At 42.2% G+C, this 17,531-nt stretch overlaps 1 protein-coding gene across 1 annotated transcript; it reads right to left on the bottom strand.

Annotated features, from left to right (window-relative positions):
- Positions 1-4,047: 4,047 nt before the first annotated feature.
- Positions 4,048-5,038, bottom strand: gsx1 (GS homeobox 1). Its single transcript, XM_053442261.1, has 2 exons — positions 4,501-5,038; positions 4,048-4,400 (listed from the first exon to the last, which is right to left on the bottom strand). Exons 1-2 carry the CDS (start codon positions 5,036-5,038, stop codon positions 4,048-4,050), a joined length of 891 nt encoding a protein of 296 aa, XP_053298236.1.
- Positions 5,039-17,531: the final 12,493 nt, after the last annotated feature.

The following is a 17,531-nucleotide window of genomic DNA, read 5'->3' as shown; positions in this document are numbered from 1 at the left end:
TGAGTTGTCCTCATGTGGACTGAGCGCAGGTGCCAGTCGTCAGTCGTCACAGATCCACTGTAGTTTCATCCAAATGTCACATGTACTATTTTGGACCGGAATTCCATTCAGAGTCATTCACTCTGGAGCAGCCGTGGCGCTTCCAGAGGTCACTTCCATGTCTGTGCAGTTCATTATTTCTCGACCTTTGACACTGCTTGTGTATGGGCCAGAATTAAAAAGGCGTATTCTCTATAGCGCACTGAAAAAGGCAAGCAAGGCACGGTGCGCGCGTTGAATATTCAATTAGAGGAGGGGGACTGGGACTAAATAAGTGGAGCTGCGTGCCAGTGCTTCATCTTACATTACTGATTAGCTGTTAAACAGATTATGTGCAGCTGAATGGGTCCAAATGTTGCAGCCGGAGAAAACGGGCGCAGTTCAAGGCGCTGACGAGCGGTTTTCTTCGCTGGCACTCGAGCAGGCTAAACACACTTTGTCTGCGCTAACAGCTCCGTAATGATACATGTTGCTGTTCCATTCTATGCACTTTCCACACAGCCATGAAAACAAACACAGAGAGCGACTCAAACTGTTTCCACTCCATCAGGATGTAAAGATAAAGTTGTGCCAAAATACAGAAGAAAACACCTGATATACAGATGAATCCATGTACTCACTCACCTTCTCGATGTTGAAGCACAATTAAAACGTAATCATATTTTTTACCACAAAAACCTGCTCAGATATCTGTATTTATTTATGCATATACAGAATATATCAAATAAGAATGTTCCTCCATTAAATACAGCTGTACATAAAATTAAAAACGGCACAACACATCTTAAAGTCACATAATGTAAAGTTAAAAGTGCATCAAACTATTAAATCCTTGTTTGAAAAACATCCTTGTTAAAAAAAGTCCTTTCTTTTCCAACCATAACCCAGCTCTCTATGTGTACAGGCGAGGCTGGAGGCGTGGAGCAGCTGGGATTTGTCCTGAAAAAACAAGAAAAACAAACACGTTATTAATGTGCTAAAGTGTTTAAAAGTTGATAAAGTGTTTGGTTAAACTTGGTAAGTTAACACATTTGGTTTAGTACACACATTTATTCAGCGGGAGAAGTGTAAAGTAGCTGAATGTGCAGTGCCACAGCAAGCCACGCGGGTCCAAAAGGAGCTCTCATTGAGAAGCCACGTGTCCGTTTCCAAAGCCTCTCCAACTTAACCACCTCCTTTGTACGACTAACCCACATCGGCAGCGTCCCTCCACATAAAGGGATTTGCAATTTCAAGATATTTCAGCTTAAATGTTTTTGACAGTTCCCTCGCTTTTACCTCGGCTTGGTTATTTCAACTGTGCCAAATGGGTCACCTTGGGTTGCTGTCTGCGCGCAAAGGGCTTTTGCGCGCATTCAGTCTGAATTTTTTCCAACTTTCCTTGACGGGGAAACCAGCTGCTGGTCGTGAAAAGACGGCTTATTAATTGTCCTTTGTCATGCAGAATTGCTTGATTTCTAAAGAAACGTACAAAGGCTCTTTTTCAGGATTCAAGTATTTTGTTTCGTGCGTATTTTCAAACCATCGAATCAGCTGCAGCGCCGCGCCGTCTACCAGACTCTCAGGTACTGACTGCCTGCTCCCTTTGTCCCCTTTTAATGCTGTTGTAAATCGTGCAGACTGATTTGTTACAAGCTGTTCTTTTAATCTGATAGATAAGAGACATGTCAAAGAAAAGCCGTAAATAAAAAATTAGGCTGAATAAAGACAAGGGCGAGTCTGCTAGATGGGCGCCTGTTGACTCAAGCGGCTCTCCAGCGTCAGGGGAGCCCTCTCCTCAGCTCCGTCAAGGTTACGTCCACAATTCCCCTTTCTTCTTTTTAAAAAGACACCGTAGTCCTTTTTGCTTCAATGAATTGATCGGCACAAAATTAAGAATAAATAAATTGAGCATTTGGAGCACCGAGCGTATAAGCTCCCCCAGGGCGCATACCCCCAGGCTATTGAATGGATAAAGGGCGCTTTGGAGAGGACGTTGTGAGCAAAATGGGGCTCTATGGTGCAATTAACAAAATAGTCTAATCCCATATCTTAACAAATGCAAATATTAGAGTTTTGTTAAAATGGTTAAGTGAACAATTAAATGAAAGTTTACAAGTGAAACTTCGCGTCCAGAAAAGGCACACTGATGCAGATAATGTGCGGTGCGCAATTTAAGAACAGTTTTTCACCATTTAAAAAAGTCCAGAGATACGTTTCCAAGAAGGTAAATATCATTTAAAGTCTATTCAACGTAATAAATATAATTTTGAGAACCAAGCTTCTTTCAGGGAGCAGCTGCAGCGGTGCGTAAAACAGGCGAACAAAAGTGGAACCGTAACGCCAAACTGATGGTGCGGTATTTTTGGAGATGTTTTAGTGTGTAGACGACATATTTATTTAAACAACAGTAAAAACTATAATAAACTATATTCATTTTAGACTAATTTTAACCTGAAGAGCCAATACTTATCTCGCTTAAAAGTGTATATATATGTTTGAAAATGCTGCGTCTTATTTGACTTGGAATACTACCGAATTGTGTGGCTCAAATTATTCAGAATAAAAAATCCAACCAAATGCTAATGACTAATTGAATCTGTTATAGTATAATTTAAACTGTAGAGGCTCTTTTGAGTCTATAAACCACCTGGAGCTCATAAAACCGACAATAATCTCGATCACACTGGTGCGTTAACAACGTGAACAAAAAGGGTCATGGACACCAAACTGTGTCTTTGCCTCATTTATTTTCATGTTAGATCGATATCTTAAGATATGCACGCTCCTGATGCACCGTTGCACACCCACGGTGATTATTAACTCAGTCACACGAGACGGATCATTTCAGCTGGGATTCAACTTGAAAAGAGCCCCAAAGGGCCAGGCAGTGATATGTGAACCGAGGGTCCCCCAGGGGAAGCACATAAGAGGACCCTCATAACAATGTCTTCATCACCTTTGAGTGATGAAGATTATAGAGCATTTGATTTACTCCTCCAGCTTATATATGACCTAATGTGGTCCTCAGACGCACAAGCACGATTTGTTTGCCTCTATTGTGCAGTGCTGGCTGGGACTCTGAGAGATATTATAGTTCTTCTTCCCAATTTCTTTTTGGCTCCATGCGTAAAAATTGTGAAACTCATCAATAAATTCCTCAGTCTTTTTCCTGGTCTGAACAGCAAATCACTCCTCATGCCCATCAGCTTTATGCAAGAAAATATGAAAATATAAATTTTTCGGTACCAAACTGAATCATCAGTCTGAAATAATGCACTGCACATCCACACGTGTTGGCACAAAGACCGCAGCCGGGAGGCAGTTAAATGTGTGGTGATTTATCTCATTTGACCGTTTTATGGTATCTACACAATCACACAATGTTTGCAATGTTATGACTTTGTCATCACAACACCTTTATATTTTGATTTAATGCCCAAGCCGCTGTCATCACCCTGAGTTTGACGTGCGTCATTGTGCGTACTCGTTGCGCGCAAAGACCAAAAACATTTAACTCACAATACAAGTTTGTCTTCCGCTCAGAAATATTTTTATTTAAGTATCAACATTTTTAAATAAATAAATATTTTTTCAATTACACTGAGGATATACTTTCAACGTGACAGTGAGGGACTGTATTTCCAGCTGTCCACGTTTGAAGTCACAGTTCCATCCACGTAGATTGAATCTGACAAGTATTCACCATGTATACAAAATACTGTCTTCCCCAAAATACTAATGAAGATTGTTCCTATTGTTTTTTTTTCTGTTGTTCATTTGGGGTTGTCTTTACAAAGATGCCTATCATACTCATCGGATTGGCAACAACAAATTTACTGTTTTCAGAAAAAAACTACATACAAAACGTACAACATGTATACAGCTATACAATAATTCAAGGTAGTCCCCTGATTAAATATTCTCTGTCTATGTACAAGAGTCTGAACACAAACGGAACAGTCTGTTTTTGGCTGCATTTAGAATCAGAAGGACCAACATCTTTCAGAGTGGAGTTCAGGGGAGAGTTCAGGGGGAGACGGAGAGGTCTGCATCCTCCTTTTCGGACGAGGACGGGGATATGGGAATGTCATCGTCCTCTTCCTCCGAGCATCTCGCCGTTGACAGGGACGAACACTTGCAGTTGTGTGATCCAGTCCTTTGGCCGCTGCTCTTTCCCTCTTTTTTGTGCTTCACTCTGCGGTTCTGGAACCATATTTTCACCTGTTTCTCGGACAAGTTCAGGTACGTGGCGATCTCAATGCGCCTCAGTCTGGAGAGGTACATGTTGGAGGTGAACTCGCGCTCCAGTTCCAAAAGTTGCGTGCTCGTGAAGGCGGTGCGCATGCGCTTACTGCTCTGAAGTTTGCTGTTGCTGTTTTCTGTGGAAAAAGGAGACATGGTCAGCCACTGTGGTTTGATAAAAGCATTCAGAAGGTACATTTATCTACTTGCTATAATGGTACAATGTTTTCAACTCACCGATAGAGATGCAGTGGAACTGGCGCGGGTCTGGCACCGAGTACGCAGCTTGGTATATCCCCGGTGCGTGGCTGAGGTTGATGCCGTTGGATGAGGCGTGTTGCCTGGACAGAGCCGAGTGGCAGTACTGCGAGCTGAAGGGAGAAAAGGACGCCTTGAGGAGCGGCAGTGACGGCGGAGACGGGTGGAGCTGGGACGCGGCCATGCACAGCGGACAGAAGCACAGCAGCCCGGCTTTCCTGGAGTGGCAGGAGCCCTGGAGCCCGTGCGGGTGGTGAGGCGAGTGCACGGCATACGGGAATAAAGGTGGGTGGTTCTCGCTCCCCTTGTCGTTGGCCTCCCTTAAAATCAAGGAATCCACAAGAAAAGATCTCGGCATGGTGGCAAACGTTGTTGCTCGGTGCGTGTGTGAAGCTGAAGCCTGAGCGCCGTGTTCGCTGCGTATGGAGCGTGCTCTCCTCGGGACGGTGGACAGCGAAGTGGTGCTGAAGGCGCACCGCTGCTCCTTAAATAGCCGCCGCGGACTCGGTTCGGCCATGTGACGGTTACGCTGCAAGCGGCAGAGAGCTCTCAATAGGGTTTTGTGCCTTTCTCTCGGCATTCCCACTGCACGCTTCCCTATTATTTCACTTGTTAACTAAATGAACTGCATAATGTAGTCTATTCTTGTCAGCCCCACCCACGCCGCAAGAGGCGGCACTGCCCCATTCTCCCTTTTATCATCACTCTCATTTTATCATATAGAGCCCAGCTGAAGTTTGCGCCAGAAAAGGTTTCTCTCACAGAGACAGTTTCATCTATTCAAGTTTTGTTTTAGACGTGGAGCAACATTGTAAATGCGCAGGCTGTGCGTAAATGGCAACTTTTAAGAGTGTGTACATAGGCGAGGCAAGGGGAAGAAATGCGCATGGAAACTTTCAGAAAGATGCAGAAGTGTGTATGTACATTTAATACATTAATTAAGAATCAATAATTGCTTTTTAATTTTTTCTCCGTTTTTTGCAGATTTTGTCCTAATTAAACTTACGTCAACAACTCGTTTGTGTCTGTGTTGTATAGCTGTGGTCCGTTATTTGTGCGTAATGTGCTCACCTCCACGTTTGTGGCCACTTTTTAAGGACCTTGTCCGGCGCAAACACAAACGCAACAGCTGAATGTAAAGTTTACGCACATCCATTTTGAGGTTAACGTGTCATTTTTGCGCACAAAACCAGGGACAAGTCATCGCCCGGAGGCAGCGCTGTTAAAGAGCAGTGATTAATTCCTTTGCTCGGGCCCCTGCCGAGTCCGAGGGGGGAAAGAATATGTAAAAATAACCAGGTTTTCACTCCGCGGCCCTTATTGAATGTCATTGTGGAGGGTTTTCAATGAGGGAGAAAGAGAGTCGAATTAAAGTGTGTGACAGCGGCGGATAGACGCAACAAAGGCGACTCTGTCATAGAGGAGCCCAGTGCGCGGCGCGTCAAGCCCCCGCCTCGCGCTCCGATTGAATTAAGTAATAGGAAAACATTTTCTTTCACTTTAAGGCTTTTTGAACAAGACCTTCAAAGCGACGGAGCCGTATGTGAGTAAATAGCGGAGTGAGGTTTCTCCTCCTGCGAGATTTTCTTTCTTTTCTGAACGTTCCAAATGCACAAAAGTGTAAAAGTTGCAAAGATACCGACAAACGTGACACAAATAGACCAAGCTGGATCAACATCCCTGGCAGTTGTGGTGGTGTTTAGTTAATGAATTCGATTATTTTGAGTTATTGCATGTAATGTATAATTTTGTAGTCATATTTGCTCACAGCACATTGCACCGATTTCCACTGTTTACATGCCACCTACATTATTCCCCACAAATTGTCCCCTCCTGCAGAGGATCTCTTCAGCTCCACATCCCGCCGCACTGATGCTCTGTTCATTCCTCATAAATAACGGGCCCGTAATGTGCTCATGCAGCTTCACACCACTAATCTCCCATAAAGGCCAGACCTGTAATTATGGGACCCAGCCATTAAAGTAAAGACACAAATTAGCCGCAGTTAAACCCCTTCAACGAGATTGAACGAGATCTAGTTATTCGGGTAATAACCTGTAATATCTGCCATTTCCATTTCCATTCATAGTGTGTCAATCTTGCAGGAATCTCAGAAACATAAACACTAATCCATTGCTTTTATTCACATGTCTAATTAGGTGGCATGTTATTATGATCATGCGATACAAGATGTGTTATTCTCATGAGGGGTTGGTCGGTGTATCCTCTGGAGCCCACAATAAAACAAGCATAATGTGTGTGTGTGTGTGTTTCTTTTTCCTCCGCTGCAGATTTGAAAAGAATTACGCTCCGCGAACCATCTCTCTTCCCAGCCGCAGGTCGCCTGTATGCTGGGGCAGCAGCTTGATGTATCGCTCCACATAAAGATGTTATTGAAGGCCCTAATTTTCAAATTATGTACAGCAGTCACCCTGTGGATAGGAATAGAGGTTTCATGGGTCGTCACGCAGGGGAGGCTCATCCTAATTTGCAATCCCAACTGGAGACTGACAAATAGTTTTGACCTCCCTCTGGAGGCGCGGGCCAGAAGTGCAAAGAATCCCATTCGCCATAATCACTTGTTACTGAGATAAATAATCAAGGGAAATAGTCCACTCACATTATAACAGCTCTATTACGTCTCTCTACACTATCTCCCACCAAAGATATACATCTACAGCCACTTACAGGTTCATGAATCATCACATCCATATTATGTGCGTTTCCCCCGCCTCACGAACCGGTGAGCCTGGAACTCGGCTCAGCTTCATGTGTTCAGAAACTAACATACAGCTGGGAGTTGGCAAAGCTTCTTAGCGTTAATGGTCGATGCAGTGCCCCCTGAAATAGTAAATTATTTATAAGATATTAAGTTGGAACAATTGCCATCACTCAAATTCATCCCCGATGATAACACTGACCAGTGCCTGCTGTGCTGCTGCAGAAGCACATTTTCAGGGGCTTTTATGCAATTATACCCAAAGATCTCGTGCCTGATGACATAAAGAGAGCAGACTGTTTATGGAGATGTAGTCAATATCTCCTTTTCTTTTTGGTATGAATAATTCATAGTTTAAGACACTATCCCCCCTCACTTAATATGTACACACACTTAAACACCCACACATCTCTAATACAAATGATGGTTTTAGCTGACAGTGTAACAGGATTTAAGGTCCCAGTGGGGTTTGGCCCGGCCGTGGATGGGCGCTGTGACTGTCGACGTGACACAGAGGGCCGGCTGCCCCTCCTAATCTCCCCCTGAGGCAACATCACAGACCGCAGATCCTGCTGCACCTCTATGGGCACACAAAGGCCTGATTATCATTCATATGCTCACCAGAAACACCAGTCCAATAGATAACAGATGACACATAAGTACCGGCTGAATGGTGCAATATGTTTAGGCTGCTGGAGTCTATAGGGACTAATGAATCCTTAAGAGAGAGGCAGGCTGACAAAGAGATGCAGACGGTTGAGGCGCCAGAACATGACAGATATAAGGCTCCACAGGTGAATATGAACCCCACGTTGCATTTGTAAATATAAGGATTTAAAGCACTGCTATCTAAAGTGTTATCAGGCTCAACAGTGACTGATAGAATCTAGAAATTGGAGGCGCTTTGCTGATTACTTTGGGATGAAGAGATATTTATTGAAAGTGATCGTTTCAAGATGATAATTATGTAAAAGTAGTGCTTAGCTCCACACGGCCTCACAATTAAAACAGATCAAATCGCATTTTTATTTTACCTGAGGTTACAAGAAAAGGAAGCCAACCTTCAACACACACAGGGCAGCTTCTCATGTGCAGAGGGAGGTTGGATTCATTTAAATCACTTTTACATCATTATCATCTTGAATTGATCACTTATCACAAATATCTCTTCATCGCAAAAATAATCAGCAAAAACTCCTCTAATATCTAGATGTTAGCAGGCACGGCTCAAAATGATCAAATATGACTTTATTCATTGTGATGAAAATGTGGTTTCATTGGCTCAACAGTTGGTGAAAAGGTTCCATCATGTTTCCCTTGTTCAGGATTAAATTGTGACACTTAATGGGCCAAAATAGTGATTGAGTTTGTTGTCATATTTAGGTGGATTCTACCTAAAAAATACTTTGTTTGAAAGTACAAAACTTTAACCTCAACAGCTCAAAGGTAGGTGAGGAAAAAGACGATAAAAAACTCCATAACCTCCAAACCATATTTGTGCCGATGTAAATTTGACTCAATATTCCTGAGATTGATTCACTCCGACAGAACTGAATTCCAAAAAGTTTTTTAAAGTGTCTTTTTTGTGGCTCAAATGCACAGGGATTTGACACAAAATTTCGTGAACAGGAGAAAAGCTTTTTTAAACCATCAATCAGAGGATAGTGAGGTGTTTAGATAAAACGTCTTTATTTTTCTTACAAATTGCAGGGGTGAAATTAAGAGGCTCCACCAGAATGACGCTGGTTATATTTTGTCACGAGTGAGAAACATAAACTCTTAACGACTGCAGAGACATTTATTTATAGCTGCCGCCATTAAATAATAATGGAGGCAACAGAAACTTTGCACTCATCACAAGTGCAAAAGACAACTCCGATTTTTCGACTGTGATTGTGTTATTCTTTTCACTCAATCGTTTATTTCGGTCCATTCCACGAACAGCGATGATTAAGCTGAGACCGGCAAAAAAAATGTACAATGTTGACGTCAGCTGTTGAAAGTGGTGGAAATAGATGTGTAGGTGGTTGTTGAATCTGTGGTGGACAAAGTCATTATGGTTAATAATGCTGCAATAACATGGAGAACTTTCATTCTCTTCTTTTTTAAATTTCAGGCTCTGGCTCTTTCTCTGGCTCCTCCACGTTCAAAGCAAAGATAGGAACTGGGAAAGAGGGAACAGGAAACGATGAGACTTTCAAATGAAACGTTTCTCGCTGTGTCTTTGCTCGTCATCTTTTTGTTTGTGTATGCATGAGCTTTCTGAATCTCTGCTGTCCTGCAACAGGCACATTGATAATATGTAGCAGGGTCCCTCTATAATACACCTGCTGATCATCAGTGACCTGAGCAATAACAATATCAGCTTGTATCTACATGCGAAGGAATAAGGCTGAGCTGCTATTTGCTGCCTCACGTGATTTTGACTGTGTTTGTTTTTATTTATTTAAAAAAAGAGACAATTCACATTAATTAACATGCAAACATGAGCTCAGCATGTAAATGAGCCAGATTTAGCCACACAGCCATGTTTTTTCATCCGCAGTCCCTGTCAGGTTGATAGTAAAAATCAGACAAATAACAAAAAGGGGTATTTATAACAACACAGATGTACAGTACATGCACAGACACAAAGAAAATTAAATGGATGACCAGTGAAAACAATATGAAGTCGTAATAAGCAAAATAACATCCCTCAATAATTAGTGAGATCAGACAGAGAAAAAGACAATGACATGTTTAAGTGTCCATTAACCACAATAGTTGTGGTGTTGCTTAGTTCTTTGGTTATGGTGATGCAGGTATGTGATGCTCGATAAGAAATGGCTGATTATGCTAAAGTTATATTTTGTCGATGTGGTATTTTACAGTTGTCCCCTCTGACATTAGCTCTGGTACATTAGTTCTGATCTGGTTTGATGTGCTCAGTGAGTGGAGGGGAGGCTGGTAAAATATCTCCCAGTTTGAGCATGCTTTCCCAAATGAAAAAAACTAACATATTTAGTTTAGGGAGATGGAGTATTCTATTTTTTTTCCCTATATTTCCAATACGTGTGAACTTATTCTCACTCACTCTTCTGTATATTTAATTCGTCAGATTATTTCAGCTGGGCATGTTAAATCACATGTGACGCACCCTCAAAACGCACCCTTCATCTTGAAAAGACTGAAAAGCAACAACACTGACACATGTCTGTGGTGTGTGGATGTGATAAATGGCTCATCGTACATCATGCTGACAAAAGCCTGAGCCGCACTTGGTGGATCCTAAAAGTGGCCAAGCAGCCTCCACCGTGGAGGTCAATCAGAGCCAATGACTCAAAGTAAATCAGTAAAGCAGCCTGCAAGGAAAATCCTCCTTTAACAAACCGGAAAAAATAGACATTAGATTCATAGAAACAGGAAATTAATACAAATGAAAACACTGATTAATCTGAAATGCTCCGAGGTTTGTTTCTTTTCATTTTTTTTGGGTAAAAATTGTTTTACTCTGAAAAGTATTTGAGAGCTGTTTGTCCTGATTCCTCCCCTGGTGCTGAGCCTGATGGTTTCCTGCCTCTGTCTCTGTGCAGAGCCTCTGTGATGTGGTTGAGTCCAGGTCAAGTGCTGTTGCTAGGTGCGTCCTCGCAACTATGTCTGTTTCGACACAGCACGGCCACGCTGACACTCTCACGACTGACAGCCTGACTGAGACTGTCAGTACTCAAACTGTCTGTATTGAGTGCAGCTGAAAGACAGATACTGGAAAGGAGCCATGTTTTGAGGATATATGGGAGATGTATTCAATGATGTGAGGATACAATGGTCTGAGAGAGGAGACTGGCTTCACAATAATATAGTAGTTGCCCAAAAGTTTCAGAAATCGAAGGTTCTTATTTTTACCTTATTGACTGAAGGAGAGGTTTTAGAATCTCAAGCATCTTTTATAGCATAAATAACCTGTTATCTCTTTACATATATAACACATTAAGCCCAGATAACAAAGTGCTTGGATTCATGAAAGTGTTGATGAAGGAGACTGAGATGCATTTCGTTTTATCATTTGTCATTAACACAAATGTTGTGTTAACTTTCTGTCAACAAAATCCCCAGATCAAACTTGGGCCAGAGTAATATCTAGAAAGGCACTCAGAAGAGTTCACATCTCCGATTCTCTTTCATCATGATCCATGAATTATTATATGAGAAATAAAGGAAAATGTTGAAAAAGATGAAAACATAAAAACTGTTGGTGGAGGTAAAAAGGAAAAATCCAAACTGAACCAAGTCTACACGCTGAAAACATATGGGGACAATTAAAGCATGAAAATGTATTAATTTTTAAAAACTCTTATATGATTGAACATGTGTTTTCAAATGTTTGACACATTTGCATTCAAAAATATGAAAATATAAATAGTGGTTTCCAAGCAGCACTTGAAAAGCACCGGAACAGTCACTAATTTCCTTCTTAAAGAAGAAAGATCCACAGAGTTACTATTGCACCTTTTTAACTTTGATTAGTGGTCTTTAAATTTAAATACATTTGACCCTCAAAATCATGTTTCTTGTAATCTAAGCATATTCCCTCGCTGCTGTGATTCATTTTACAGACGTGTGCTCATACAAGTTAAAATAAAATCTGAATTTGTCTGATATACTCTCAAAACTTCAGCTGGGAAATGTGCGCTGTGGGCCCCGGCTCTTGTTTGACAAGAATAAATGGGAATTAGATGCAAACTTGATGGTCTCTGGCCTCTCTAATGAGCCTATTTACATCTTAATGTGACGCTGTTATGGGAACTGAAATGGTCAAGTACACTTTTCTCTGAACTTTTAAGACTTCAGAATGAGACAAATTTAGACCGTTTACCTCTCGACGGAATTCACACAAACGTACAAAACGTTTATCAGCGAATTAATTTGTAAACAACACGATTCGACGTGACAGTTTCGTCCGTCTTCACTCTTTCCTCGTGAAGGAGAAATAATTAGGGGCTCGGGTTTGGCTCCGAGTGTTGTCAGAGAAACTCCGCGGAGCCATTAGAGGTCTAAATATCTTTGGATGATTTCAAATTCCCTTTTGATGTGAATCCATTGGTTCTGCCATAGATATGTCTCAAACTTCCCCTTTGACCCTATTCACATAAAAAGCTTTGAAACGCTCTTCAAAAGGGTTTGTTACCCTGCGGAGGTCACTGGGCTATTTCGTGCGGCTGACTCACATTTTTCCAAATCAGCAGACTTTTGGCCGAGAAATAACAGGTCAAACCAATGAATTTAATGAACTCTCCCGAACAATGCATGCCTCTTGCCATTTGAACCCCAATAAAGGGATATGGGCAGGTCAGCAAGCCCTTTCAAGGGGTTTGTACACAAATGTGACAGAATGCAGTCGCTTCAGTGTCTTCGCTGACAAGTTGTTCAAAGTGCTGGGGATGTCAGTGATATTGCCTCCGTCCACACTGCCCCCTTTGTTCCCCATTTTGTGTCTGTTGCTCTTTCACGAGCGGTCCCACAAGTACAAAAGCCAAAGAATGCAAAGCGTCTTTTTTCTCTCTCTCTCTCTCTTTTTTTTCTTTTTTTTTTGCGATGTTCTGTTTGCCTCATTTTCTTTGGGCCCAAACGCTGTTGGCCCAACATGTAGGAGAGTTTATTGTGAAGAAAACAAAGACGAAATGCTGCAGGGAACAACTTCTGATGGCGACTCGCTACTCCTCCCTCCTTTTCACCGCTTTTGCTTTCCTTTCTCTCCCCTCTCTGCCTCCTCTCATTCACTCTTCACCACTTTTTTCTCTTCGTATTTTTCATTTTTCGAAGCTGCCATGTTTCCAGTGGCTTCTCTTCAACGGCTCATTTGAAAAACGGTCTCCCTGCTGAGCAACGAATTCACGTTTTCATCTCAAACCTTTTGCAATAGTTTCTGCAACTCGTATCTTTCCCCGATGCAGCTGCCCCGTTGTTTCACGCTCAGTTGAGGGAAAAAAAAAACATCTTAAAGCATATGGCATTTGTGTGTTCACTTAATTGAATCAATTGGAGGCCCATGGGAAACCACAGCGGGGGGTAGAGGTTAGGGAGGAGGGAGGTCAGAGAGTTAGAGCAGGACGGAGGGGGGAGACAAACACTCCAGAACACTCCTCATGTAACCTACTTACTTACTCTTCTTTTTCAGCTCGGCAGTTCATGATCACTTCATTCTCTGTGTGTCTCTCCAAACAACAGGATGAGGAAGACGCTCTGGAATCAAAGTCCGAAAGGAAGCCGAGACTGAAACCACTGTGATTCCTAAAAGTCTATGGTTTTCTCATTAATGACCCCCTGTGGTTCGGCCCGTTTCCTCTCCATTCATCTCACATTAGCCTCTTTTCAGGAGTCGCCATTGTTTTCGGGATTGTTTTCTTTTTTAAGGGTACAAATGTGCGGCGGTCACACAAACTTCTCGGCTTCTTGACGCTTTGAAACTAAACCCGTTGGATTTAGTTTTTGCACTTTGCAGCCACATGGACTGGAATCTGGGAAAATCTGTAAATAAGGGATGAAAAGAAAAGAAATTTTTACTTTAAAATGTTGCAGGACGTCAACCCATACTTCAGTGATCGGGAGAGATCTGTTTCCTCGGGGAGATCAACACTCTTGGGGAAATGAATGAGACAGTTTGGGACATTTGCATGACCGAGACCCAGCCCCATGTAGGATTTTCATAATCAAATATCCCCTTTTCTTCTCAAACTTCTATTGCAGCGATTGTGATTTGGAGTCAGCTTTTGTTGTTACCTCTCCCCACCCCCCCCCCCCCCCCCCCCATCCTAATGACCTCTGCGACGGCAAAGGTTTAACTCCATCTCGCACTCTGCTTTAAAAACAAGCTGGGAATATATGGCTCGGCCTCAACTTTCTCTCAAGAGTTATGACGTAAGCGGCGTGAAAAAGGAGATTTAGGCCAATTCAGCGTCTATGTATGACCATATATGTGAGGGTCGGTGTGATGACGGGTCACTGCCCATCTCATGGGGTTCCCCACTTTTCTGCAGATGCGCTCTATTGAGGAGGCGACACGCGGCGGGACGCTGCTGGGAGGTAGTTACTATTTCTTCATTACCATAGAAACTGACACACTGGCTTTCAGCTGGTCGAGGCCAGGCCTTCACCGACACCGACTTTCACACTGCTTCCCTGACTAAACCCCAAATGGACCCCAGCGCTCTGAATAATACCCATTTGTAGCCAGTTCACTTACAAAATGAGCTGCCAGCAAAACGCTATGACAGCCTGTGTGCACGCATGACACCAAAAAGTGAGGGGGCCTCCTGTCTGGGACACTTTCTAATGAAGACAGGCTGGAAAAAAACACTAATATGGAGTGAAGCATGGGGGCGGGTTAAAACAAAAGCCTGATGTGATGAGGAATGCAAGCAACACATTAGAACCATCTACTTTATCTGGTCAGAGAACAGTGCAGGTTGTTGATTTGAGCTCTTTCTCTCGCTGCCTTGTGGAAATCAGAAGTTTTCTTTTAAATTTGATTCTGCAGCTGGTCAGGTTATGGCATAAATAACCCTAATTACCTTAACTTAGAAGAAAAGTGCATATTGCAGTCTGCAGTTCTTCTGACCTGTACCTCCCCCCCACTTGAGCAAAGCGTGGAGAACTTTAATTCAACTTTATTACTGCCCAAGAAGTTGTGTTTTCGTCAGTGTCCTTTTGTTTGTTCGTCATGAAAAACTTTGGGACCTGAGCTAAGAAAGAAGCCATTCGATTTTGTCAGGGATGTTGACAGAGGAATATTTTTTTGTAACTGCGCAAAATAATATTTAGCAAATTTCTCAATAAATCCTTCAAAATTATCAAATCAGGCTTTTGTAAAGTGCTGATATCTTTGAACAGGTGGAATTTGGCGCCGATTCGGTAAAGGATCCTGATGTATCTTTTATCAGTATGTGTATTTGCAATACGGTGATATTGTGATTATTCAGTCTTGGCAGAGGTGTTCGTTTTGTTTGTTGGTCGTTTGGTTTGTTGTTTGCAGGATAACACAGAATATTTCCAATGGATTTGTATTAAACTTGATGGAAGGATGAAACAAGGGCCAAGAAAATTAAAATTACATTTCAGTGCACAATTTTTTAATTTTAAGGTATGTTTTGACATGTATGTATTGACAACTGTAATATCTAGGAAACCGTTACCTATGCCTGTGCAATTGGGTGGAGCTTGATTGAATTCAAGACTGTTGGGCCTTGGCAGAGGTTTGTGCACTACTGAGTGCAATTCTACTTTAATACTGTATGTGATGTAACACATTACTATGTGGTTGGCATATACAGGGACAAGTTCTAAAACTCACACTCAGATGCAGATGTGAGTAAAACAGCCATGTAAAAAACTACAGCAGTTTCCTACAGTGGCACGATACAGCAGCAGATAAGAAATATCTGAAACAATGTCTATTTATTTGTACTCCTCCCTTCATGTATCATAGGACATGGTGTGGGTAGTAATTGGGCATTGTGGAAGGTACAAGGTCAGAGTTCACAATTGATCCCCTCACCCCTCAGCAGGTGCAGCTCGCAGGAGTGAGGGGAGGCGGCCCCTCATCTCTCCCACCTCTTCACGCTGCTCAGCGAGAGAAAGGGAGGAGTGTAAATGAGTGCTCTCCAGAAAGCCATCACCTGCTCCCTCCACCCCTAAAATCCCCACTAACTCGGCCCAGACAGAGATATCCGACAACCCCAGCTCTCAATTTCTCCAACTCCGATTGATGAGAGGGACAGAGAGGGGCAGACAGAGAGAGACAGAGAGAGACAGAGAGAGGGCGGACAGTGAGAGACAGGGGGGGAGGGAGAGGGAGGGAGGCAGGCAGGGAGAAAGAGAAGGGGAGTTAAAAAATCTCAACTATCAGCATCCATGCCGTGATTTTGTTTTTTTTGGTCTGTTTTGTTGTTTTTGAGTATGAACACATTCATCGGCAGCAAAATGTACATTTGTCATGCCCATAGAGGGAACTGAATTGGACTGGAAGGGGCATTGAGTTTGTGCGCACGGAGCCTGAGGGTGAGGTTGTGTATTGATGGGTGCCCCTCCCAGCTTCTCCCAGATACCCCCTCTATTGTGACTTTGAGTGAATGTATCCTCTTGCTAAGGGCACTGGAATGTGTCTTCTCAACTCGTGTGATGGATGGGGCCTTGTTTTGCACTCCTCCGCCCCTCCCTCTGAATCCCTCTTTCTCTGCCTCCGCCTTTGACGCTTTCATCGCATCCTTTTATTCGGCACCAATAAAAGTCAGTGATTCTTAATCAGCTGTTGTGCAGATCTGAGGGCCGCTGTTATTTTTCATCGGGAGTGTGTCACACATCACCATTCAGCCCCTCCGTCACACAAATTCAGACACTGGCACAGAGGCAGGAGCAGGTGGAGATACACCATCAATGAATTATTCAAATGAGACACCGGGCATATCCCTCAAATTTAATTTAAATACTTGGTTAATGTTGTTTAGTGGCTCTCCGTTGCCATTTATGCACAAGGGTGATATACCGCTTTAGCCTCAACTACTTATAAATGTGTTGGGGTGGCAGCGACAGCAAGAAAATACTACTACAAATAATAATAATGATAATTGTATTATTATAATTATGAACATTGTTACACATTAATACAAAGATAACACAGACAATTTAGTAAAAATCCTAAAATTACATTTCAATCATCAGATATAAAAACACACATGTTCTATTTTCTTCAATACATTTTGATGCAATTGTCAGAGTAACACATTACGAAACAAAACTTTTTAGATGTGTGAATCTACAAATAATAATAATAATAATAATAAGGGTGTGTTATAATAGTTTAAGGCACTGACCAGTTGTTTTTTTTAACCTCTCGTCCGTCCGTTTGTTTGTTTAATAGCAAGATTGCCTCAAAAACTACTGGATAGATTTCAACTAAACTTGGTGGAGGGATCTGTGTCTGGGAGGAATCAATTACATTTTTAGTGCATTACAAGGAATTTATTTTATAAAAAATAATATATATTTCCTTGATTTCTCAGCGAACAATTTTTGGATCTCCATTTAAAAGAAAACCAGGTATATTTAAGATATTAATATTTATGAGTGTGTGAAATTTGGTGCAGATCGAATTATTAATCTGGATCCAGTGAATTTAAGTGTGGTTTCACAAGGCGGCTGTTGGGCCTTGGTGGAGGTTCTGGTTATTGTAGGATATCCTCTCTGCCTCTGGTTGTTGACTCTCAAATAACAGTGTAAAGTACCTCAATATTCTTTTCCATCAGTTTGTTCAGAATCA

Source organism: Pleuronectes platessa, chromosome 15, assembly GCF_947347685.1.
Source record: "Pleuronectes platessa chromosome 15, fPlePla1.1, whole genome shotgun sequence".
Taxonomy (NCBI): domain Eukaryota; kingdom Metazoa; phylum Chordata; class Actinopteri; order Pleuronectiformes; family Pleuronectidae; genus Pleuronectes; species Pleuronectes platessa.
Note: the sequence above shows the minus strand (reverse complement) of the source record. Positions and strands in the feature narration are given on the sequence as shown.